The sequence below is a fragment of the Lissotriton helveticus genome, chromosome 4_1, assembly GCF_964261635.1.
Source record: "Lissotriton helveticus chromosome 4_1, aLisHel1.1, whole genome shotgun sequence".
Classification (NCBI taxonomy): domain Eukaryota; kingdom Metazoa; phylum Chordata; class Amphibia; order Caudata; family Salamandridae; genus Lissotriton; species Lissotriton helveticus.
In genome coordinates, this window is record NC_136063.1 from 487376024 (window position 1) to 487403383 (window position 27360).

Genomic DNA, 27360 nt, shown 5'->3' on the forward strand with positions numbered 1-27360 from the left:
GACTAATGTGTGATAGGAGTTTTAAAGCTGTGGATGGCATAATGTGGGAGGTTTATGTAGAGGAAAGTTATTCAAGTTCATTCCATTGAGTCATGCTTGTTGGTAGTAGTGGCTAGATTACACGTGGGGGTGCGACTGCTCAATATTCAAATCTGTTTTCAAAAACACAGAAGACAGACTACAGATGGTTGATCTCCATTTTTGGCACTAGGCAGTCTGTCTTCAGTGTTTCGAAAACAGACTAGAGCATCCTGCTATGTAAAGCCCCATGCTTAATTCTTGTTCTGATTAAATCTGTATACTTTATTCCATACTCCGCAGTCTCCTTGTTTTTCAGAAACAGACCAGCAGATGGTGCGGTTTTTGGGTGTCTTCCACACAAATGCAGACATCTTACATCCTTATGAGCATATTTGTATACATTACTGCTCATAGTGTGCGCTTCATCTAAGCAGTAACACTGTGAGGAACACATTATAGGGTTAATCATGTATGAATGAGTAATTGGGCTTTGCTTTTCCTGGCCCATATCGATGAATGGTCTTTCGTGCTACAGACATAACTCATAATTGCTGCTTCTATCAGTCCTTCCTAACCTTGCCAATCCTGAGGTCACTTCATGTGTAAAAGTGTCCCTTTTGCTACCTAGAAATAAGCTTTTGCTCGTTTATGCCTAACATTAAAATCTATTTTTGGTGAGCCTTTTGTCTCCTCTCATATTCCACTGATAAGTGCACCAGCTTACCACTTTATTTCAAGGGACTTATACCCTTAAACCCTACAACCCACTGTACAGACGGATGTATGACGTTACAACGCATGCTTTTACCACGCATGCTGTTACAACGCGGTTTTTACAACGCAAACCTTTACAACGCATAGCGCTTTGGGGTGTTGGATAGTGAATAGTTTAATTTACTATTCCAACTCCAGTCCCTGTGGACACTAGGGAAGGTGTTGGATAGTAAATTAAATCTATTCCCTATCCTAGAGCGCCCCCCAGCGCAATACGTTGTAATGGTTTTCGTTGTAAAACCTGCGTTGTAAAAGCACTGCGTTGTAAAAGTTTTGTTGTAAAGGATGCTTCCCGTACAGACTTCTGTGATGTACATTCTGGCCTTCTCACACACTAAACCTGCATTGACTGATATAGGTAGCACTTTCCTGCCGTGTTTTCAAGTCCTAGATCATTCTGACCATAGTCCAATCAGTACATTTTCTTCATGAGCTAATTTAATAACTTTCACTTCCTCGATTGATGTGCCACTGCTTCTCACTTATACAAGAGCATACTTGTGTTAACTGTATAAAGAGTTCTCGTGCATCTAATTTAAATGTATCACTATTGGACTATTTCCCAAGTTTCATTCACATTTTGAGCATTTAACTCTGCACCATCCAGCTCACTCAATGTAGCTCAGGTTCTGTACAGTTGGTAAATATTGACTATTTACAATAATACTGTATCTGTTCAACAAATCTGGCTCATGCAATTTCGGCCCTATTCTCCAAGCACCCCAGTGAAATGTTGTGGTCTATTGTATTATAAGGGACAGAAAAATTAAGGAGTCAGGATTTTCACCGACTGTACTTCTAGTGATGAAACACACCCTTAAGTCGAAAAAACAAGTTTGGTGCCCCTTTGTTGACTGAAGCAACAATGGTGGACAACATACGATTTATCTGTCTTCATATGTTCTTGTATTTTACGAATGATCAAGAACCCCATAATCTTCCGTTGGAAAGGGGACTCTATAAATGTTCATGGGGTCTGCGGCGCTTTCTTTTTTTATTGGTAGTGCTACTATGATTAGTCACAGGGCCGGCTTTAGCGCTGGTGGTGCCCTGTGCGAGAATCATTTTTGATGCCCCACACCCCATGACCGCCTCCTCGATTCTCTCACTACCACCAGGCATAAGGGCCCCTCATCTCTCCAATCATAAGTTATTGCTAAACAAATGCCCCCCCCTCCCATGAGATCGGCGCCCCCTCCACTGGTCAGCGCCCAGTCGCACTGCCCTAAAGCTGGCCCTGATTTGTCAATCTTTACAGATATAGGTGGTGAGATGAGTTAAATGAAGGGAAGGGATAGAAGGCTACATGAAGGGAAGAGATTACTCCTGTGAGGTCAGGTGGATTGACCTACCTAGCTGAGGTTTGGGCATTTTGCAGGAAGGTGAATGTGCTTCTAAACAAACATTATTATTTGGCCTATGGGAATGTTAGCACTGATTCAGCTATATTAATATACCAGAGATTTCCAGGTTATGTCAGAGTAATGATTCAAACATACAAACATCAACTGCTGGGGGTGCCAGTGTGTTGAAGTCTTCTCTCATGGTTGATACGGGTCACTCAGGAGGTTTGAGTCTTTGTTTGTTCTTGTACTTCAGAAGACTTGTTTGAGAGTATGAACTGAGTAGAAGATGGCGGTCTGGATATTGGCAGGTGCTATGAAGCCAAAGTGTGATCTGCCCCTACTTTCTAGTATTCCAGCCCTAATTTCTCCATCTCGTCACTGAATGAGGTGAGCTGGTTTTCACAGTAGCTCTTGAATTTTGTTTCTGGATTTCTTCAGGTTGTCACTGCAGGGAATATTTTTGAACAGTTCACTGGTCTTGATAGTAGGTTGGATGATTCTGGTACCACAGAAATAGCATATACATACAGAGATCCTTTTTTTGCCCTTGAAGTAGCTAATCGTGTGGTGCCCGCCATTATTTGGCTTCTTAGGAGCCTTTGATGGAAGTGGCTGAAACTTTTCTCCAGTCTCTTCTCAAACTACAACCCCCCTCCCCGCCCTTTTAGGCTGGGAAATCGGCCCCAAACTGCTTTTTAAATACTTGATTGTGGGATTTTGTGTTTTAAAGCAGGCAGCAAATGCTGTGCCACGGATGCGGTTGATGGTAAAATGTGGAGCCTTGAGCAGCTTTTCAGAGTCACCTGCAAACCCAGTGGGTTTTGGAAAGAGGTGAAATTGTCCAAGGAGCTGGAAGGTAAAACCTCACGTCAGTGACTACAGGGAACACACTTTACAGAATTCTGTGGTTTTAGCTGGCCTTTTTAGATTTTAAAAAGTAATCTGGAACAATCTATCTAACAATCAGTAGTCTCAATGGACGCATGTCATCACTTGGGGGCACTATACATTGTACAATATGTTTCTCTTGACTTAATACAAATTATTGTGTCCCATTGTACACAAATGACTGCTGGCATGTTTTAGGTTCCTACAAGTATGGACAACTGAAAAAAAGATGCTGTGGTGTGAAAGCGGAATGAACATTTTGATATGACTTACTGGACATATAACAAAATCATTCTGTCTTGTAAACACTATAAATACCAAACAAGTTACTGGAACAGTAAATACATACATCATATGTGAGAAACCAGGCTATGAAGCTCAAATTAGCGATTTTTGTTTTTATTAAAACTTGCTTATATGTTTAGAAACATGTTATAAACACTGTAAAATGACATTTAAAACATGCCTTGTGCATTTACAAGACAGAGCTGCACGTTTCATATTTAATAAAAAATGTATATTTTATGCTACAATTGACTGATATATTTACTTTTACAACAGTTTTAGCTTTGATTTAATATTCTTCTTCATCGTTGAATGGACAAAGGAAATTATTTTACTAATATTTACAATAGGAATAGCTACAAGATTAAGTAGTTATGACTGCTCATCCACTGTGGAAAAGCACGTGCTCCTGAGTGTCTACTTTTACTATATTACGTTATAGTAGTTATATGGCGACATCGGCTAGAGATTAAACGCTAGAGTTCATGAAGACTGCAGGGCACATCTTGGACTCGTCCATCACTTGAATTACACGGGGCCATTCTTGCATGTCTCATCACGAGATTTCCTATTTGGCAGCGGGATCCTTGGGTGGGCGGAGCTTGTACATATTGAAGTAAGATACGACTTGATTGGGCACCTCAGCCAAGACGCTCTGAGCCAGGGATTCTTTTGGAGCCTGAAGAAAACATATGTATTTATTTAGTAATCGTGAACTCTAACATGGTGGCCGCACAGGTGAGTATGTTACTACATTGTAAAGCAGGGTTTCTTCAAATTTAACATAATTACTTTTATAAACAAAAGGTAAATGTCAACCAAATTAACTGGAACAGCAGATAGTATTCACTCATTCACACTGGTTTTCCGCACAAACCTGTTTCACATTTAAAGTCAGGTCTTAGCATACACCTTTTTGTTTTGCTTTTAGCCACCTCTCCATCTATTGATGTGTTGTGTCATTCACATTTTGCTTCTGCCCAGAACAGCATGGGGCAATAGATCAGCCTATTTCAGCCACTGGCTAAGTTCACTCTGAGTAACAGCATTTTGCTCTTTCAAACAGAGCACATCCGCACACAAGTTAGTTCCATTCAGTACCAGTGTTTTTTAGGTCTTGCCTACATAGTGTATGCACTGTGCTGCCGAGACATTTTTTATAAATCAGTGGGCTTACAACCATCCCACAGAATACCATTAGTTCTTTTCATTGTTACTTTCATTTGCAATCTTTATATTGCTCAGCTCCCCTAAGCTTCTCTTCCATTCCACCCTGCAGCATGGACCAAGTACATGTGTTCTTCCTCGTTTGCAAATCACTTTTTTTTAATCTTACACATATTTCAGTTTCATTCCCGGTTGTGCAAAGTGCATTTCCTACTTTAAAAACTAGCATACAGCCTATTATTTATGTTGCTTTCACCCTCTCTGTTGTCTTTGACACTTTAGTTACTTGCACCCACAACTGTGCTACTCTTTGCCATTCAACTCTACGCTATTCCACTCTAATGTACGCCACTCCACTGCTTTCTAAGCCACTCTACTCTGCCACTCCACTGTACGCTATGTCACTCTACACAACTCTACACCACTTCACTCAGCTTAACGAGACTCTCCACTAAGCTACAGCACTAATGTTTAGCCATGCTGCGGTATAACATGGTCAAAAGACAATGGCAAAGCCAATAGTCTCCAATTATCAAAGAGAGAGAGAGGACTGGGTAGCCAATCTGAATACCCAAAGTGTTTATATGTAATCAAAAATGGACTAATCTAACAAGATTTAGTACAGGACTCAAAACTGTATGTATCAGGGAACAGAATGTGTCCCTTCATGAAGTCCTTATCCACCAACCTAGTTGGTGGCATGCTTCATCATCGGGCCCACCCAGTGACACTGAATGTGTCCCGAGCGTGCTTCAATGCCTGTGTTACAGCAGAGCTGGTATGTTACTGAGAGTACAGTGGTGGTGGAGTGATACGTGAACAGGTTAAAAACTATCCACATGTCAGTAAAATCACCTATCGGTACCACCAATACGGCCACACAATTAACCGCATATTACCCGCTTTATATGCGCATCATCACCAGAAACAATACTATTTAGCTGTTTTTACTGCAACCATGCTAAGACTCTTCCCTGTATGTTTTGTCTGTCATTTATGTTGTGTGTACAGTTACGCTTGGAGAGGGAACCCCCCCCCCCTCCCACACGTAAGGCACCTTAGTGCGTGCAACACATTTTAAACCACACACTCACTATTAGTGTAGTGTCCACCTTCACAGTTTTTTGGTCCTGAGGAAAGCCAGTTTAAGACAAGGCCTGGCTGAAACATGTAGACCTACCACTAGATGCAGGAGTTTATAATCACCACTCCACCTACATCCACTGCCTTGTTTTTAACGCTACCAGAGGCCCAGATATTGAAGATAGCCCCCACTGGCACTGGGACCACTGGATAGTTTTTAACCTATTCACGTATCACTCTACCACCACTGCACTCTCAGTAACATACCAGCTCTTCTGTAACACAGGCGTTGAAGCACACCCAGGACACATTCGGTTTCAACTCAATAATCTTTATTTCGATTATAAGAAACCATAAAAGATTACATACAATATAAAACAATCATAAAACAAATTTTTCAATCCCTCGCACATCCATTCCGACATAGTAAAAAAAAGAACTAATCGAAGTCCCAATAAAAGGTCTTTCCTAATATTTAAAACAATAAATACAGTTTTGGAATCTTAAAATAATGGAACATTCGTCAAGAATATCTTTTTAGTAAAACTACATTGTTGATAATTCATTTAAACAAAATTTTTATATGACGTTATTTCCTTCTTAAAATATAATAAAAACTATCTGCATTACATACAGAAACCAAACCAATACGTTTTACGAATTATTGTTATTCGCCTTGCACAAGATTAATCACAAAAGAAGCTAAAACTTAAAACCCCTTCTCCTCCTTATTAGATCTACAAAGAAGAGGTATCTGCTTATGCTAAACACAATAGTTTGGGTAGTGTCCGTTTGCAATATTCTTTCCGCCTCACTGCAGCGTCTAAATCCCAGAAGGCGACAAATTGGATCAAATTGGTTTGATCCATTTTCTCCTAGCATGGGTGTAAGCGGGGCAGAAGAATAGTATATGTCCTTCATTCTCTTTGGCGCCTATATTGTAGAATTCACAACTACCATCATTTTCCTTTCCTGTCCAATTTTATAGTCACAGCTTTCATTTGTAAAATACCATAAAGAAATTTTAAGTACAGGGATTTAGCAAGACCTGGTGTAATTTCATCCAAAAACGACTCAAATTTGCTACTTGGTTTCATTGAGAGATACCTCAAAGATAAGGTGCTCAGTTTGGGGTTGTCTAACTGGGAGTTTTGAATAAACGCCCAGTATCTTAACTTTAACAATTTTTTACAGCTCAGGGTCAGGCAATGTGGGTCCTCCCAAAAGTGTCTCAGCCCCAACTTAGTAAACCAGTCTTCGATATGGATCATCCACGCCAACCTCATGTTTTTTATTCTCAGAATTTCCTGTAATGCTTCTCTGTAATGAGCAAGTTGGTCTGTTGACCACAAGCGGACCCAATACAGTAATGGTCGTAGAGCTGCGTGGTCATCAGTACGATGGATGTGTAAGTTCATTACAAGAGGAACTAAAGGTGTAGGCCTTGGGATACTTAAAGTTTCCTAAAGAAAATGTTCTCTTGTGCCATAAAAGTGTACCATCTACCATCGAGCCATCTGTAGAGCTCGCGCGGCGTTCTATTCCTCGGAATTCCGCAACAGTCCGAACCCGTCTAAAACCATCTTTAAAGTCCTTAAAGACCTTTTGGCGAAAAGGATCTCCTCCCCGGAAGCCTGTTCCACCTCCCACTGCGAGGCGCTGGCATCCTTTTTCCTGGAGAAAGTCCAGGTTATTTATCAGGCTTTCCCTAGTATTGGACCATCTCCAGGAGCCCCAGACTGCACTCAAGGTCATACCATCCTGCACTCTCCTCCCCCGCTACTACCCGAGGGGTTCTACAAATTGGCCCAGCAAATCAAGTCCGGCTCCCCTTTGGATCCGTTAAGACCTGCCCTTTTTAGAGACCAGTCTTTTTTGGGACGCTCCACGGTGTGCTCCCTGATTAATCTTTCACTGGCCTTGGGCATGGTTCCAGCCAAATGGAAGCAGGCGGTGGTTTCTCCAATCCTGAAAAAGCCTTCGTTGGATCCACTAAAACCTGAGAACTACCGTCCTATTTCTTTGCTCCCTTGGCCGGCGAAAGTTGCGGAGGCCCACGTTAATCTGGCCCTCTCAGACCATCTTACTCGGGCCAATGCCCTGGACCCCACGCAGAACGGTTTCCGCGCTGGCCACAGCACGGAGACAGCCCTTCTCGCCATGGTGGAGCATTTGCGTGCGGTGTTGGATGCGGGTCAGATGGCGGCGCTTGTATTATTAGACCTTAGCGCCGCCTTTGACACCGTCTCTCACCGTATTCTTCTGCATCGCTTGGAGGAGATTGGCATCGGTGGGCTTGCTCTGCAGTGGTTCCGCTCCTTCCTCGACAATCGCTCTTTTTGCGTGGCCATCCCACCTCACCAGTCCAAATTCCATCCTCTGGACAAGGGGGTTCCGCAGGGATCCTCGCTGAGTCCCACGTTATTCAATCTATACGTGAGACCGTTGGCTGATGTCGTCAAGCAGTGGGGCATGACTATGGTCTCATATGCCGACGACACTCAGCTAGCGGTCACTATCAGTGGGGATGCTGAGCGGGATGCCCCTAGGTTCCAGAGTGGACTGAGGGCGGTGGCTAGCTTGATGAATGCCAACTGTCTCCAGCTTAACGCAAAAAAGACTGAAATCATGATTGTCGGTAAGAGAGCGGAACTCTGGGGGGACAGGTGGTGGCCTCCGGAACTAGGGCCATCTCCGACTCCGGTTACGGAATTAAGAAACCTGGGAGTCTGGCTGGACCCCACCCTCAGCTTTGTTGGCCACTCAAAGAGAACTGCGGCCTGCTGCTTTGGTGTTCTTCGGGGCTTAAGACATGTCCTCAAATTTTTTGATGCCCCGACCAGGCAGCTGGTGATTCAGGCGACGGTGATGTCCCGGCTTGATTATGCCAGCTCTCTTCTGGTGGGGGCCAATCAGGCAGAAATCACTCGCCTGCAGCGCGTTCAAAATGCTGCAGCCAGAGCGGTAGTTGGCCTGCCCAGGTTCTGCTCCGTTTCTAACACCCTACGATCCTTGCACTGGCTGCAGGTCAAGATGAGAATTCATTTTAAGGTCTTATGTCTGGCCTTCAAAATCTTGAAAGGTTCTGCTCCCCAGATCCTTGCCAACCTCTTGTCTTTGTATGTCCCGACACGCTCTCTCAGATCCTTGGGCCAAGCTCTCGCTGTGGTCCCCCGGTTCAAGTTCAGCCGAGCTGGGGGCCGTTCCTTTCGAGTGAGAGCTGCGGCTATCTGGAACTCTCTTCCGGTAGAGATCCGTATGTTGGAGGACCTCCTGCTGTTTCGTAAGGCCATTAAAACCTTCTTATTTTAAATTTCGCCCTCGTAGCTGTTCCCCTTTTTCTGTCTTTGCATTTAGCGGTGTTGTGTTCTACCTTGTCGGGCGCCAGGACGCTCCTTTGCTGGAGCATCTGTGCGCACTATAAGTGTCCATAGCATAGCATAGCATAACCCCATAGTTCTGCACCATAAAGGGAAGCATATTGCACCTTATATTTGTATAGCTCCAATACTGGGGAGCCGGCTTTTGATTGGCTACTCTGGACAAGAATTTTTCACTCTTGTCCAGCTGGGGCTTCCAATCTAGTTTAGTATCTAGAGTAATGCCTAGGTAATTAAAATTATACACATATTCTATTCTTTCTGTATTAACAGACAAAGTTTTTTTTAAGTTTTATGCGAGTTGACTGCCTTATATTTGGTTTTAGATGAATTGATCTCTAGTCCTTTGGTCTCACAGTAGATTCTAAAAGTATAAAGTAGGTTTTGTAGGCCTTTGGGTGTCAAACAGTGTGGGGGCAAGCACGCACCCTTGTCTTAATCAATCAATCAATCAATCAATCAATCACGGCATTTATAAGGCGCACTACTCACCCAAAGGGTCTCAAGGCGCTGGGGAGGGGGGGTCCGCTACTGCTCGAACAGCCAGGTCTTGAGTTGCTTCCTGAAGGCGAGGTGGTCCTGGGTCCGGCGGAGGTGGGTCGGGAGGGAGTTCCATGTCTTGGCGGCGAGGTAGGAGAAGGACCGTCCTCCTGTGGTGGCTCTTCGGATGCGGGGGACGGCGGCGAGGGCGTGGCCGGTCGATCGAAGCTGGCGTTTGGGAGCGTAGGAGTTGAGGCGGCTGTTGAGGTATCCCGGGCCTTTGTTGTGTAGGGCTTTGTGTGCGTGGGTGAGGAGTCGGAAGGTGATTCTCTTGTTGACCGGGAGCCAGTGCAGGTCTCTCAGGTGTCCGGAGATGTGGCTGCGCCGGGGGATGTCCAGGATGAGACGTGCTGAGGCGTTCTGGATCCGCTGGAGTCTCTTCTGGAGTTTGGCGGTGGTTCCGGCGTAAAGGGAGTTGCCGTAGTCCAGACGGCTGGTGACGAGGGCCTGGGTGACCGTCTTCCTGGTCTCGGTGGGGATCCACCGGAAGATCTTACGTAGCATGCGCAGGATGTTGAAGCACGACGAGGAGACGGCGTTGACTTGTCTGGTCATGGAGAGGGAGGAGTCCAGGATTAAGCCCAGGTTGCGTGCGTGGTCTGTGGGTTGGGGTGCGTTGCCCAGGGCGGGGGGCCACCAGGAGTCGTCCCAGGCGGAGGGTGAGGATCCTAGGATGAGGACTTCCGTCTTGTCCGAGTTCAGTTTCAGGCGGCTGTTCTTCATCCATTCGGCTACCTCTATCATCCCTTCGTGTAGGTTGTCTCTGGCGGTGGCGGGGTCGTTGGTGAGGGAGAGGATCAGCTGGGTGTCGTCGGCGTAGGAGATGATGTTGAGGTTGTGCTGGCGTGCGATGTCAGCGAGGGGGCCCATGTAGACATTGAAGAGGGTTGGACTGAGCGAGGAGCCTTGAGGGACGCCGCAGATGACTTCGGTGGCTTCCGATCTGAACGGAGGGAGGCGGACTCTCTGTGTTCTTCCGGCGAGGAAGGAGATGATCCACTCCAGTGCCTTCTCCTGGACTCCGACGTTGCTGAGGCGCTGTACTAGGGTACGGTGGCAGATAGTGTCGAAGGCCGCGGAGAGGTCTAGGAGGATGAGGGCCGCTGTTTCTCCGTTGTCGAGCAGGGCACGGATGTCATCGGTGGCTGCGATCAGGGCGGTCTCGGTGCTGTGGTTTGCCCGGAAGCCTGACTGCGAGGGGTCGAGGGATCCGTTCGTCTCGAGGAAGGCGGCCAGCTGCTTGTTGACGGTCTTCTCGATGACTTTTGCAGGAAACGGGAGCAGCGAGATGGGGCGGTAGTTCTTGAGGTCGGTGGGGTCGGCTGAAGGCTTCTTGAGTAGGACGCTGAGTTCGGCGTGCTTCCAGCTCTCCGGGAAGGTAGCGGTGTCGAAGGAGGTGTTGATGATGTCCCGCAGGTGGGGTGCGATGACAGCGGCGGCCTTGTTGAAGACGTGGTGAGGGCAGGGGTCGGTCGGAGATCCGGAGTGGATGGAGTTCATCGTGCGGATGGTGTCTTCGGTGTTGATCGGGGTCCAGGCGCGGAGGGTGGTGGTGGGGGGCGGGGGTTCGGTCGTGGCGTGCGTCGGTTGAGTGCTGAAGCTGTTGTGTATGTCCGCGATCTTGTTGTGGAAGTAGGAGGCGAGGGAGTTGCAGAGGTCTTGCGAAGGGGTGATGTCGTTGTTTCCGGCATTGGGGTTGGAGAGCTCTTTGACGATGTTGAAGAGTTCCTTGCTGTTGTGTGCGTTGTTGTCCAGTCCCAGGCTGGGGGGGCGACGGTGTCAGCGTCGGCGTCAAGGAGGCTGGCAAGGAGGCTGGCGATCAGCAGGCGTGGGGAGCAAGGGGGTGACCCGGCCTTGAGAAAGGCACAGCGGTCACTCCTATTATATATATATATATATATATATATACGATCTGTCAGTTCCCCATTTGGGCCCCATCTGACCCTAGCAAAGTTAGCCTCATGCAGCCTAATAACCTGTGCTAAAATGTCCCCCGGGACACCCTGATCCCTTAGTGTTTTCCACAGTGCATTTCTGGGGACCAGGTCAAAAGCTGCCCTGAGGTCAACAAATGCAATATACAGATGCGCCTTTCTTATTTTAATATACTTCTAGATAATACAAAGAAATCTATACACTTGATCAGTTGTACTAATTTTTTCCCTAAAACCTGCCTGGTACTTGGTTAGGATACTATTTTCCACAATCCAAGAACTCAGTTTATTTAAAATGTGCCTTGCAAAGACCTTTTGTAGGACGTCGATTAGACTAATCGGTCTATAGTGCGCTGGGTTCATACGGTCCCCCTTCTTAAAGATAGCTACAATCTCTGCGCCACGCCATGTTTCAGGAATTGGAGCACCCATTGCACATTCGGTATCACTGGGTGGGCCCGATGATGAAGCATGCCACCAACTAGGTAGGTGGGTGAGGGCTTCATGAAGGAACACATTCTGTTCCCAATACATACCATTTTGAGTCCTGTACTAAATCTTGTTGGACCAGTTCATTTTTGATTACATATAAAGCCAATAGTCTCACATACGCAAGACCAATTGGCTTTGCCAATGCTTGTTGTTTTTACTTTGTAATTACTTTAGAGTTGCCTTTATGTTAAGAGCATGATTTAATAGCTGGATGCTTTTGATGTAAGCACAGGGCACATTCCATCTTTATCAGTTACTGTCCCCTGTTAATGCTGTTGTAAAGTTTATTTGACTGCTATTTTACAGCACTGCTGAGAATGCACAACATGCCATTTTATGCCCATGTGAAGCTATCCTGTATTAAGTTATCCTCTTTTCACAATGCACCCAGTTAAGTGCAAATATAACTTATCTATTTTAATATGAGACAAACCGAGAGTTTCAATATTATAGGATGTGAGTTTAAAAGCAGACAATTCTGAAGAACATGTTTATCCTAAAATGGTTATTTAATCAACTTGGTACAGGAAGAAAGACAACCTTTATAGTTTATGTTGTTATGGCGCTAACTATAGGAGTGACCGGAGTCCTGGGCGGATAATCAGATGTCTGGGTAAACAGCCAAGTTTGAAGTTCATCATACGCCTGAGTAAACAGCCATGTTTTAAGGAGGCAGGGCATTCCAAAAGCAGGGGGCAGGTACAACGAATCTACTGCCACCTAACCGTTTTGATTTGTAGTACAGGATGACCTGCAGGTTCGTGTGAGCTGATCGCGGGTAGGTGTATATCTCTGAATGATATTGGAGATGAATTCCGGGCATGCACCATGTAACAATTTGAAGATAAGACAGCAGATTTTAAAGGTACATTGTTGGAGTACAGCGAGTCAATGTAGCTTCTTCATGAGAGCGAAAGCATGTTGCCATCTGGGCTGCCAATAAATGAGTCTTGCGGCCTAATTCTGCACAAGTTGCAGTCTCTTTGTCAGGTATGAAGGCAGGCCGAAGTATAGGGAGTTCGCATAATCGATGTGGGACAAGACCAGGGCTAACACTTACTAAAAAATCTCCAAGGATCCCAAATTTCTACACTATACCCAAGATTCATAAGAATCTTGGGCAACCACCAGTGCGCCCAATTGTCTCTGGGATAGACTCAATTTTGGGGCCTCTGTCCAAATTCGCGGATGCATTCCTCCGCCCAATGGTCCGAGCAACTGATACCTATTTGAAAGGCACCAAGGCGGTGCTACAACTACTTCAAAATATTGAGTTCGACCCAGAGCAGAACATCCTCATAGGACTCGATGTGAAGAGCCTATGTACAAGCCTCCCACACAATGAGACTGACTATAATTGAGGAGGTTTTGTTCTCCACCGAGTGAGAATACCAAACACCACGAAATGTGGTGATGGAGTGCGTCTCCCTGGCACTCACAAAAAATGACTTCATGTATGAAGGCACCTACTATCTACAGAAGCACGGGACCAGCATGGGGAGCACTTTTGCTCCCAGCCTGGCTGGTCTCTACGTGTACCATCTGGAGTCCAAGAAGATCCTGAACTCCCATAACCCCTTCTACCAAAACATAAAAACGTGGAAATGGTATATAGATGACATACTAGTAATTTGGAAAGGGGACACCCCATCCACTGAAGCCTTCATGGTATGGCTGAAGGAACAGAACAGTTTTCTGAAATTTACTAGTACCACCTCATCTACCAATTTGGTATACCTGGTCTCAACATTTACCCAGATGAAGGTAACCTAAAGACCAAGACACACTTCAAACTGACAGCTAAGAATGGCTTACTAATGTACAATAGCTTTCATCCCCGCCATTTGAGGGAGAACCTTCCCTACAGACAATTCCTCCGCCTTCTGAGGAATTGCCCGGAGTTACATGATTACAGGAGCCAGGCAGCTGACTTACAAACAAAACTCCTGAAACGGAAATATCCTAAAAAGGTCGTTGACAAGGCCATGAAAAGGGCAAAAAACAATAATCGGGACTCTCTGTTGGAGGACAAAGTGACAACTGAGCAAGAGGAACGACCCATCAACATTACCACTTGTAACACACATTCGAATCAGATCACCAAGGTGGTGAATAAACACTGGATACTCCTCAACAATTACCAATTAAATTTCCCCAAACCAATGTTTGTTCACAGGAGAGGGTGGAATTTAAAGGACATGCTTGTCCATACAAGACCTAAGAGACTCCCACCCACCAGATCTAGGGACCAACTATTGCCACCAGATCAGGGACACCATCCATGTAGCAACTGCAGCGCATGCCACCTGACCCGCAAAAGTAGATTTTTGAAATTCAGGAATGGTAGTGAATGGAAACAAAGAGGATTCACTATTTGCAATAGCAGGAACCTTGTCTATATTATTACCTGCCTATGCAGCTTGTAATATATTGGAATGACCACGAGACCCGTCAAAATTCGTATTGGGGAACATAAGAGCAACATTCACTGCAGAAGAAGCACAACCAATATGGCAACCTGCTACCTTACCCACAATCATGGAACGAGCGATTTAAAGTGGACCGTAATTGAACAACTCAATAGTGAGATTGGACTCTTTAGGAAGGAACAAAGATGGGTGTTTCGTCTGGGTACACACGAAAGGCTCAACGATGAAATACCATGCAACCAGTTCTCATGAGATGGGTTAGAAGACTGGAATCCCTACAGTTGATATCCCTGTGCAACCTCTTGACTAACACCATTTTTATCACAAGACAGCCTTTGAGGGACCCCTACCAACTCTTGGTGCCTCATGCAGTGGGTACACTTTTACCACCGATTTTAATCATTTTGAACACCTCTCCTACACCTGCACGGTGTTAGCAGTGCAATGGCCACTGCTACTACCTCTCAATATCAGATTCAAACGTCAATACCACTTGAACTTTCTGTTCTGGGTACTCTTTGGAAGAGTCGGTTTAATGTGTCCCTCCTTCTGTCTTAATATTACACCTTACAGGTACCCCTATTTTTGGGAGGGCATATGTTTGCCAACATCACCTGGAATTCTCTCGGACTACAAGCATTGGTACCATCGACGTACCACCGTCTTCTTGATTTTTATAATTTTTAAGCCAATACCCAGTCTTTATTGTTTTCTCGCCCCACTTCTAACATTAGGTTAGCACACCAGCGTTTAACATTCCAAACACCGTATACGCCATATTCAGTGACGGCGTCACGCTGCGGCTCAGTGCACCGTAACCTCTCTTAAGAAGCACAGAGGGTTAGCACTCCAGCTTCCTGAGCCCGGCAAAATTCAGGTGCATCCCATCAGTTGGTGACTCCAGAGCGCGAACAGCAATCAGTAACTGTATTTAAACCCCTTCCCGACCGAGCTCCATTGTCCAGCAGAGCCGCCAGACATGGCGGGGCAGTGTCCCAGTAGCAGCGAGTACGGCATATCCGGGGGTCCTTTGCACTTTTGGAAGGCTTGTTTCAGGCTGAGTCAACCACTTTGGAGACATACCTCCGCTATGTATTTTTCTCCCTCTAGGTTGCAATTATGGGCACCCCTTCCACCCGTTACAGGCTCATGGGGCACGCTTTCCTTTGAATCCAAGTAGGTTTATTTTTCCCTACCACGATACCTTTCCTGACAGAATATTATTAACTATACGTTATTTGATGATATGACACCAACGCTACGGATCAATAGATCGGATCCTTTGACATAGTGTGTGTGCTTTATGTTTTATTTTCCCTACCACAATACCTTTCCTGACAGAATATTATTAACTATACGTTATTTGATGAGATATGACACCAACGCTACGGATCAATAGATCAGATCCTTTGACATAGTGTGTGTGCTTTATGTTTTATGTGTGTGAGTCTTTGTCCATTGTCTTTTCCTTCCAGTTAACAGCGGGACACGCCACCATCCACTTGCACAATAAATAATGATAAGGAATACATATTCAGTCATCTCACTTCCTTTGCAGGTTTCATTATGTCACGGTGGCTGGCCCAGTTCTATGTCTGGCATTATAATACATGCAACACTGTTTCCCTTCCAGATAATTGATTAAAGATACCTATTAAGGTATCGTATATGTGCATTGGGAATCTACGTGCACATCATTATAATATATATTTTTCACGAATACACCTGTCTAATGAAGATTAGTGTGAATTCACACACCACATAAAATAGTGAGTGTCGATAGGAATCTGTTTAGTCCTGAAGAAGAAGCCTGGGGGGCTTCGAAACATGTTGACTAACCCAGGAGGCATAGCTCATTGAGGCATACACACCTCCGTCCCCACTTTTTTAACAATACCAGCTCACAGGTGTATTAAAAATTATTTTCTAACCGACGAGCCAGGTATTTTTTAACCTCACTTTCCCATCCACCCCTGACCCTCCCACTCACACTCCTACACAACACATAGTCGTCTCATAACAAAAGTGCTCCTGCGTATCTGTAGGTCGTAGCACGCCCCGTCCCGTAGAGGGGCGGGAAGACCACCATGATGAAGCATGACACCAAGGGCCCTTTTGGTGTGTGAGGGGTATTTAAAAACACTGTATATTTTCCACCATTGTAGGAAACATACCTAACTTGGGAGGACACGGCTTTTGAAACTGTTTAAGGGTGGATCTTCATGGTATATAGACTATAAAAGGAGGACGTAGCCACCTCCACTACTTGTGATACGTAGTACCTCTCTACTCCCCTCTTTGTTCCCTTCTAATACTACCTGCAGCAGGGCTTCCTTAGTGAGAAATATGCTCATTTTCCTTATTTTCGTAGCTGAAACCGTAGAAGTGTATGATTCGCAGCACACTTCAAACACTTTTATTTAAACATAGATGGGGTGTAATTTGGGTTTCAGTAAACAATATTTTAGAATGTGACTCTTAGAAGCAATTTGAGAAACATACGGGTGCTTCAGTATCTGAACATGGAATTATAGTTATCTTCATACACTAGTAAGATAGTTATTTATAATATAGTCACTGATACGTTTGAAGATAGTGAGATAACTCAATTACGTACACATTCATGAGCCAGGTAGACAGCTTATTATAATGGATTCAGTGATACCTTTGCATGCTGCTGAGATAGCTCCATGGGCTGATTCTGAGTAAGTTTCCCAATCTGTAACACAACCTTTTTATCCACACTTCTTTCTTACTGCTTTCTTTATTTCCTTTATTTCTTTCTAGCCGCCTTTCTTTATTAGCGTTTTTGTTCTTTCTTTCCTTCTTTTCCAGCCTTCTTTCTTTCTCTCCTTTCTTGCTTTCCTTTTTGTCCCTTTTCTTCCCTTCCTTCTTGCAAACTTTCTTTCATTTTTTCTGGACTACTTTCCTTCCTTCTGGATTTCTTTTTCTTGCTGTCTTTTTTAACCCGACTTCTTTCTTTCTTGCCAGTTTTCTTTCTTCCCTTCTTTCTATGTTGCATTTATTTTTTTAAGCCTTCTATCTGAAACGCAAGAGGCTGGCAACCAATGCCAGACCGAGTGGATTTTTTAGGTTTTCGGCAGACTTCATCCATTAGTCTGCGGTTGTGTCAATAACATCTTTCTTCTACTCACTCTAGCGTGCATTAAGGTGTTATACTACTTCAGTTGGGTGACTTCACTATGAGTTACTGGACGCTTCCCTTTCACAAGGAGCACATCCACCCACAAAGTAATTCCCTTCAGTGCCAGGGAGTGCTATGGTACTGTATGCTTTCTTGAGACCAAAAAAACATTTGTACTTGTAGTCAAATGTTTTATGTGACTGATGAGGGCCAAACAGCTTATCAAACTAAGTTTTGCAAAAACCATGACCAAACAACTGCCAAAAGGCTGGCGGACAGTGCCAGACCTATTGCCTTTGCCAATGCTTGTTAAACCTGTGGATGGTGAGGTTCAGAACAAGGCAACTGTGTGTGACAATCGATGGGCAGAAAGAACATGAATAAGATACACCACATGTCCACGTCTATATCTATACTTTACTGGTTAAACAATCAGCAAAGCAACTGCACAACATCTACATGAACTTGTATTCATATTTCAGAATTGAAACTGTAAAAGCGAGCATTAACAATAGCAAGAGGTGAGCCATTTTAAATAGGCTCATCACTTCACACATTAATATTCGTTTAATAGACATAGAGCAAACACTTGGAAGGATAAGTGGCATTTCTGGGCTACCTGTGTAATAATCCAGCTCGTGAAACAATAATCAAAAGGACTTAGTGGAGGTTGGCAGAAACCCAAACACATATTTTAGAGCTTTAGTGGCTAAGCAGGAGAGCCTTTCATGGGCCAAGGACAACACAAAAAGGGGTGCAGGGTCAACCATTGAAGGCTCATCTACTAATCTTCAAAGAAAGGCCTCGTTTCAAACAAGGCAAGCAGGAACAACTGGGGTAGGTGTGAGAAGACCAGATACCCTTCAAATTGTGTTGAAAGCGTTTCTCTTTTTTTTGCAAGGGGGGCTTAGAGAAATTATGCCATGAAAGGTAGTCGGCTCTTTTCTCATTATACAAAAACTAAGGGAGCTTGGACTCAAAAATGTGCATCCTAATTCTAGGGAAAAGCTAGCCGATCCAATTTTGTTTACAAGTTCTTGCATCAAAGGCACTTTTCAGATTAGATTATGTGTGCATCTTCCGTTATTAGTTCTAGATATTTTCCTGAGTATATGCAAAGCATGATTTTGTCGCCAGGACTCAGAACTTTATTTTAATATGAGATATCTAAAATGTAATTCAATGCCTGAAAAAGTAAAGGCAATTCTTTGTTGTGGGTCCAGAATCCTACCAAGGACCACAAATGCCTGATTGTGGATATACAACTATTAAGTAATGCCCTAATTCAATAAGGGAAAGTACACTGCATTACACAGATTACCCATTGCCGGGAGTCTCTAAAGCTATTCAGTTATCACTAATGCTACCGACCAGACAGAATTCAAAGCGGCAGAACTCAGACTCCGATTTATTATGCAAACACCTTTAAGATGACTTTGTTACTCTTGGTCTGTAGGCTCTTTCCCTTTTTCAACATTTTGGGTTATACCTGCCACCTAAAGGCAGGACCAGAAACTGATTCTAGCTGTATTATTACTACTACGCAGAATTCCTAAAAGTTGAACAAAAAGTCAGTCCGCAACTTCGCTCCGTCACACCACCAATTAATAAAACAGAAACCTCATATACTTTTGGTAAAATAACAAGTATCTCTGTCTTTACATGCTAAAATGCATATAGTCATTTCACGAAAGTGAAAATGAAAATTTAGCAAGCAGTGAAAGAAGTGATGATTTTGGGATCCTCCTTAACCTTGAGAGAGAACCAAGCATATGCCTTGAAAACAAATAGCACATCTTGCTGAACGATAGCAGTGGGCAGTGAATATTATAGTATCCAATATCAAAATAATTCTACAAAGAGCTTCAGCTCAACCAGTCGTTACTAGGTGTCCCTCACGAGTCAAATGCAAAAGCATTTAAATTATTACATTAAGCTGCAGTTCCACTAGTCGTTACTAGGTGTCCCTCACGAGTCAAATGCAAAAGCATTAAAACCCTTTCAAGAAACTGCAGTTCCACTAATCGTTACTAGGTGTCCCTCATGAGTCAAAAGCAAAAGCATTTGGCTTGAGGGACACCTAGCACGACTAGTTGAGCTGCAGCTTGATGTAATAATTTCAATGCTTTTGCATTTGACTCTGCAGCTTGATGTAATGATTTCAATGCTTTTGCATTTGACTTGTGAGGTACACCTAGTAACGACTAGCTGAACCTCAGCTCTTTGTAGAATTATTTTGATATTGGATAATGTAATATTCACTGCCCGCTGCTAATCTCGTCCCATAATGCTTTGCAGGGCCTTGGTTGGCATTGTATTTTTGCCCATAACTGTGCTTGGGTTGGTCCTAAGAGGATGAGGCCACCATTGAATCATTCATCATGATATGCTCTTTGTGTTCAAAGCATCTGCTTGGTCTTCCCTCTAAGTTAGGGGGGACCCCAAAATCATCACCTCTCTCATGGCCTGATATTTTCCATTTTCAAAGTTCACTTTTGTGAATTGGTTATATGCTTTTTAGCATGTAAAGTTGCTTTATCAAAGAATTTGTGGGTGCAGTTTAGTAGCGGACAATGTGGAGGAACGGAGTTTTTGCCTGAATTCCCTGTGTTTAATGGAATGCGTAGTTAACAAATCTCCGCAAACTCCGCTAGCAGAGCGGAGTTCATTGCCCCGGGTTAAGTATTACACAGCATTTCGGCGCATACATGGAATGTTATGGGAAAGGTATTTATATACCGCCTGCTATCACTATGATCCTCTATATTGCATTGCAGCATTATGCAGCGCTTCCTACCCCTATGTGGGTCGCTGAAGTGCTTGCCTGCATGATTAGCACACAACGTAGGGTGTGTGATTGGAAGAATGTGATCTTTGTTTTGACCCTATGTGGGAAGTGTTTCCAAATTGTGTGTGAAGACCACAGAGGTGAGACTAACTTGTTATGGGACGCAGCGTGGAGCAGTGTGCTGAATGATGAAATGCAGTTTTAAGTTTTTCAGAATGTTGGCAGCTTTGAAAAGCTCTGCAGGTCCCTTTATGGTCATATGATATAGTCTGCTTAGCTGGTTACTGCACTGGGTTGTCCAGTCTAAGATTTAGTGTATAGTTGTGATCCTGAGCTGCACACCTGCAGGGAGAGAAAAGTGCAGAGATCTGTTGTGATGGTTATTTTCATTATTATCCCTTATATTAGTGTCTATGTGAGATGTAAAGGAGTGGTCAGAATTTACAGATATTCATGACCTGTAGTGAATGGACTATATAAAAGTCCTCCAAAAATTTCCAGTAAAGAGAAAGATCTCTTCCGTTATTCCATGCCTGTTCATTTGGTGATGTTTTGCTTTGGCTGTACACTGCTGGCGATGGATAACCCTCATAGAAGATACATCTTACTTGAATTTAATCGGTATAAGTTACAGTTTGTTGTTGACAGCTGTCTATTATGGTCTTGGCATTATTGCGGGACATAACTGGTATATATGGAAGTAAATATCAATATATTGCCACAGTGAACCCTAAGTCAGCTCCTTTATTGCTTGCCTGCCTAATGATAGCAGTTTGCTGGTGGAGTTGTTTGCAATTTGTGTGTTGAGAGCAGATTTCGCTTGAGGGTGCAGTGTTTTTGGGCTTTATTCCGGGGTTGCAAGTGGTGCAGTTATCAAGTAAATAGCCATGTTTTCAACTGTCTTCGGAAGTGTTTATGTTCCTGGATGCTTCTAAATGTTGGCTGGTGGTGAGTTCAGCAGTTTGGCAGCTTGTACTGAGAAAGCAGTGCCTACTCCAGCTTTCTTATGGTAAGGTGGTGTGATGGTAATTGGTGCAAGACTGGAGCACAGCTTTCTGTTTGGCTTATATTGCTTGAATTTAACTTATAAGTATAAAGGCCCTTTTCCTTTGGTGGTTCTGTGGACAATGAAGAGTGCCATAAACATTTCCCATTTAGCTATAGGTATCCAGTGGAACAATTGCAGGACTGGAGTCGTGTATTCTCTTGGGTGAAGGAGGTGGAGAAGCCTTGCGGAAGCATGGATGAGTTGTATTTTGCATATATTAAACACAGATGCACCAAGGTGCAGGCTGTTGGTATAATCAAGTTTGGAGATTACAAGCGGGAGGATGGTTTGCAGTTTATGCTGGTACGCAAGGTATGGGAGCAACGGGTTTTCATAATTGTAGAAGGCACTCTTGGAGTGGTTAACATAAGGCATCAAGGATAGGTCTGAATCTATGGTTACTCCTAGTTTTCTAACTTCTTTTGATGTGGTTAGATAAGCTACAAGTTCCTTAGGTCATATGGCCGAATTCATAGTGGTTATAGGTTTAGTATAGGTGGTTTGGTATAGGTTATAGGTATAGGTTTGGTATAGGTGGTTATAGTCTTTAGGTGGCTCCCCATTGAGGCCAGAAAACCTTTGGTGCAGGGCCTTATCATTAGTCGTCTTGATTATGGTAACGCCCTGTACCATGGCTTGAATGGGGACCTACTGGCAAAGTTGCAAACTTTGCAGAACACTGCTGCCAGACTAGTGCTGGACATGCCGTCTAGAACTGCTTCTTCGCCGTGTCTGGAAAAGTTGCACTGGCTTCCCATTCAGCAAAGAAGCCAATTTAAGATCCTGAGCCTGGCCCACAACGCACTGCATAACAAAGGGCCCCGCTACCTCCAAAGAAAACTTAATTGGTATGTTCCGAAAAGGCCCTTAAGGTCTAGTAATAAGTCTCTGCTGACCCAACCTTGTGTGCGTTCCTCTAGGTACGGCCAACGCTCTTTTTCCTACCTTGCCCCGACACTTTGGAATAAACTGCCCTCCCACCTCCTTTCCATCGTGGAGCACCAGAAATTCCGTAAAGCACTGAAAACCTGACTTTTCCCAAGTAGGACCCCCTGTGTTGTGTAATCCCCTTTTCTCTTCTGTCTTCTTTTTGGGTTCCTTAGGCTGCAAGCGCCTTGAGACCTCACGGTGAAAAGTTGACCTATATAAGAACCTCTGACATTGACATAGGTTGTCAAGCTATTTATCATGCAGCTGCCAGATTATTAGTTATCAAAATGTATTACACACTTTCTTATATAAAGAAATTATATAATATGTTGTCGACTAGTATTTACTGCATCATGCATATGGCATCTGCAATAGTCATGCCGTTTCCTAACTAGTGTTTTGAGGGTGTAGATGGAAAATGAATGCATTAGAAATACTGTAGACTGGATGACAAGCAATTGTCTTAAATTAAACAACAACAAGACCGAGATATTGCTATTTGGAAAGGCTAAGCAGCTTTGGTCAGCTGACTGGCGACACGCTGAACTAGGTCTGGCCTCGTCCCCGAGGACACTGCCACTTGTGGCATATGTTTTGTTACCATGAGCCTGTTATGGAAAGCTTTCAATTGGCTTCCGTCTGCCTCTAGGAAAACCCTAGTCCAGGCCTTAATTAAGAGTTGCCTGGATCACAGAACTCTGGTCGCACTGCAAGTTGCAGCCAATAACACGCTGATGTGCAAGCTTCAGGTTGTGCAGAACACAGCCCCCCGACTAATATGTGAATCTTCACTCAGGATCTCGTTAAGCATCCATTTGAAGTGCCTTGCACTGGTTGCAAGTTAGGAAGCGTGCAATATTTAAGTTATGTTGTCTAACTCACAAGGCACTAACCAGCAAAGTCCCAATCTATCTGCACAGTAGGCTTTGCCACTACCGCACCCTCAGATTGCTTTGATCCATACACAAAGCATTACTACGGATTCCTGGAATCCACACCTCGAGATTTGGCGACAGATCTTTCTCATACCTTGCCCCTTTCCATTGGAGCAAACCTCCTTTGTAAATTTGAAAGACTTCTGAAGATGTGGCTGTTTTAATGTATTCTACCAGCCCCAAGTTAGTGAAGTGCCGAGATACACCTCCAGGTGTGAGCTGCTGCACTATAACTGTAACAAGTGGCAGTAACATAACATAACAATGATAAAGTTAGATTAGGCAAGGCTTCGTTAGTTTAAATTAGGTATGGTAGACTAGGCTGGGTGTGATGATAAGCTAAGCTTCATTTGATTGGTACCAGTACTTACACAGTGCTTTCCATACCCACTGCAAGGATTAGAGAGCTTTCCTGGCTTTACACCCTAGGCGAGGCCATCCAGCCCTCTGATTGGCATCAGATTCCTGGGAACCCTTCGGATTGCATGGTCAAAAGGGTGTTTGTAGTTTGGCCTACGTGGTATATGTTGATCTGGTGCATGAGGCTTCATAATGGGCCACTGTGTCACAGTGGAGGTTGCCCTACCCTATTAAGGGCAGGGCATGCGCCACTGATTTTTTCAGCCAAGTCACGCCATGCAAGGGCATAGTAGTCAGTCAGTCAAAACCACTTTATTCGATTAATTAAAATCATAAAAGTATGCTAAAACATGTTAAGTACATATTAAAAACAGTATAAAAAGTCAAATTAATACAATTAAATTCATGATTCCCTTTCCAGACAAACCCCACAATTGATAATTCATATACAAGATACAGTTTTAAAAAAGATGTTTTGCAGCATTAAAAGTCCAATCTTAATCTCCTAATTCTTACAGCAGCTGTCAAAAAACTAGCAATACAATACATAATGACAGGGGTTTCGAACATTAACAAAAATAGCAGTGCAGGTTTATACTGAGAAAAACTCATCTCTTTCAGCAAAGGTTTGACATATCGCTTACGGGGTTCCGAAAACCAAGGGCAAAAAAATAAAAAATGCGCAGTATCCTGAATAGACTTGTCATCACATTTACATGGGGTAGAATCCTCTAACTTACACCAGATTTTCATATCCCATAAGACTGTATGAATTTGATTGAAACGGAATTTTGTCAGTAACCATCTATGGAAAAAGTTTGTTACCACTGACAAATAAGGCGCCATCTCAGGAGTAGTAGTTATCATTACATGACTCCTCACTGAGGGTTTGCCCAGTTCCTTCGCCTCTCGCTCCGCGTCACAGTGCTTAATGAAATTGATCTTCACCCATACTAGATCTTCTTTACATAGGGATTCCGGTCTTTCAAAAATCTCAGGTCGTCCTAGCTTTGCAGCCACATTCTCTACATATGACAACCACTGGATATCCCTCACGTGATCTAGTTTCATACAGTCTTTAATGATTTTATGATTCAGACTAAGGTTCTGGTTTAACCAGAGTTTTATCCATAACATGATGGGTGCTAATTTTAACATATCAGTAATAAATCCCACCCCTAATTCAAGGTGTAGGGGATAGGTTGCTGTTTGATGGGGCAGACCGAGCAATGATCGTAGGAATTTATTTTCTTCCACTTGGATGCAATCTGTTTTTGTGTATCCCCAAATTGCTGCCCCATATCGTACTATAGAAACTGATTTGGCTTTGTAAATGGCCAGAATAGCCTCTGTGGGTTCCCCCCCCACCCCCCCAAGTCTTTTTGCGAACCCCAATACTGCGGAAGCAGAACTTCTAACCGCATTTGCCTTGGAAGTTAGCTGCGGAACCCAGGTTCCCCTTTGATCAAACACTACACCTAAGTCGGTGAAAACCTTTACACCGGAGATAGCTTCACTGCCGCAAAAAAAAAAAAATTCTTTGCTTTTAGAACAACCCACTGACATTGTATGCGATTTGGCACTATTAATGACCAAGTCCAGATTGGACATAAAGGATCCAAAAGAATCAAGGAGTTTTTGTAGGGCAATCGGGGTCCTGGCTATCAGCACCGCATCGTCGGCATAGAGGAGCACCGGGATTGGCCTCCCCCCCCAATGCACGGTGTGTCCTGAGTTACAGCTGTTAAGTTGGCCTCCAACTAATTCACGTACAACGTGAACAACATTGGGGCCAATATACAGCCCTGGCGTACCCCTCGTCGGGACCTAAAGTTTGCTGTACACTTCCCGTCGGTAGTCATCCTAATGGAGGCATTTAGATCTTTATGCAGCTCCGCCAGGAAGTATACCAAAGAGGAATCAAGGCCCATTGTCAGGAGCATAGTCCACAGCTTTGATCTATTGACTAGATCAAAAGCTGTGGATAGGTCCATAAAGCCTAGGAATATAGATCCCCTTTTAGCCCTTGTGTACTTTGATATTATCAGGTGGAGGTTAAGACATTGGTCCTCTGTGCTCCTCCCCGCTCTGAAGCCATATTGTACATCCGTCAGGATATTATTCCTGGTAGCCCAAGCTGTTATTCTGGCTAGTACAACTTTTCCTAAGATCTTAACAGAGGAGTCCAATAATGATATGGGCCTATAGCATCTTGGATCTCCCCTCTGGCCTTTTTTAAACACGGGGATTATGGTAGCTCTGGACCAAGATTTCGGGAATCCCACAACAGTTGAAGCATTAAAGACTTTAGATAAAATATCTGCCCAATAAAACGAGTTAGCCTTAAACATATCCGAAGGAACCCCATCGGGTCCAGGTGCCTTTTGACCTGCGCTACTCTCGATTGCTTCAATGACTTCAGTTATGTTGAAATTTACTGTCACTATAGGAAATTCTGAAGCAGGAAGCTCAAAGAGCTCCTGCTCCATGTTGCGTCCGTAAATTTTTTCAAAATGGTTAAGCCAGTCGTCCTCAGGGATATTAAGTTCCAGTTCCACGTTTTGATCACGTGCAAATAGTGGGGTATTTATTATTGACCAGAACTTCGAGCTATTTTTTAAGGTAGCTTTATCCATGAGCTCCACCCAGGCTTCCCTTTTTAGATCATGTTTACGTGCTTGGGTTGTCCTGGAATAATCCTTTCTCAGCTGCCGCACTAAGGCTATGTCCCTTGGGCAGGTATTAAGTGCTTTTTTTAGGCGGTTGTGAGCTTTACTACAGGTAGTGTCGAACCAACCTAATGCCGGTCTATTTTTCCCTCCCTGACCTTTGCATGTTAAATTCAGGGATACTATATGGCACATGCCTTCAAATGAGGTTAAAACCTCCTCTCCTTTTGAAAGGGGATTAACACAGATGTTCAATTGTTCTGCAGCCTCAGTGGTTATGGTGAGAAAAAAATCATCTGGTACTACCTGTCGCCACTTAATCCTCCTCCCCTGGTCTTTGGTCTTAATTGGTAAAACAACCTGAAATGTATCAGTAGAATTTATAAGGGAGAAGCCATTAACTAGCTCCATCCCCACGGGGTTATGGTCGCTCGCTGGCATCGGTACAGCGTTATAAGAAATCACGAATTTAAGGAGACCTAACGATAAAAATATATAATCAATTATTGAATCACAGTCCCTTCCAGTATACGTAGGTACCCTACAATTTTTGTCAAAAAATTCTGCCTCATATAAATCATTGGTCGCCAATAGATTTTCCATAACCACCCCCTTCTGACTGTGTTCAAAATGCGGGGGGGAAATACTGTCAGGGGCATCTGAGTCGATTAGGTCACAATTTACACATAAATGTACATTAAAATCGCCCAACAGTATAAAATGGCAATAAGTGGATTGCTTTTCTTTATATGTAATTAAAAAGTCAGTTAGCCACACTAAGTGTTCATTTACAGGGTAGCCATTCGGTGAATTATAAAAATTCACAAAGAGTAGTTTGTTGCCGTCAACCAGAGTTACCTCTAAGACTAGACAGTTATGGGTGTCACAATCAACTTTTATAATTTTACCCTTTACATTCACCGAAACCAACATCAGCAGGCCCCCTCTATTCCTTCCTGCAGGAGATGGTAATGCCGGGACAAAGAAATAAATAAATCCATCCAACCAAAAGTCACAGTCCATGTCCCAGGTCTCCTGCATAGCATCAATATCATACGATTTTACAAAGTTCAGCCAGTCGGGATCTTCTCTCTTGGACGGTAAGCCGGCAATATTCCAGCTTAATAATCTGATCTTATCCCTTTT

General features: G+C 43.8%; 1 protein-coding gene across 1 annotated transcript in view; it reads right to left on the reverse strand.

Moving 5' to 3' along the window:
- Positions 1 to 3412: 3412 nt before the first annotated feature.
- Positions 3413 to 27360, reverse strand: part of CPNE3 (copine 3) — a 493182-nt gene continuing 469234 nt past the window's right edge. Inside the window, exon 16 of the mRNA XM_078687070.1 lies at positions 3413 to 3993. Within this exon, the coding sequence (XP_078543196.1) occupies positions 3883 to 3993 (111 nt within the window). The 3' untranslated portion in view covers positions 3413 to 3882. The remainder of the gene's footprint in view (positions 3994 to 27360) is intronic.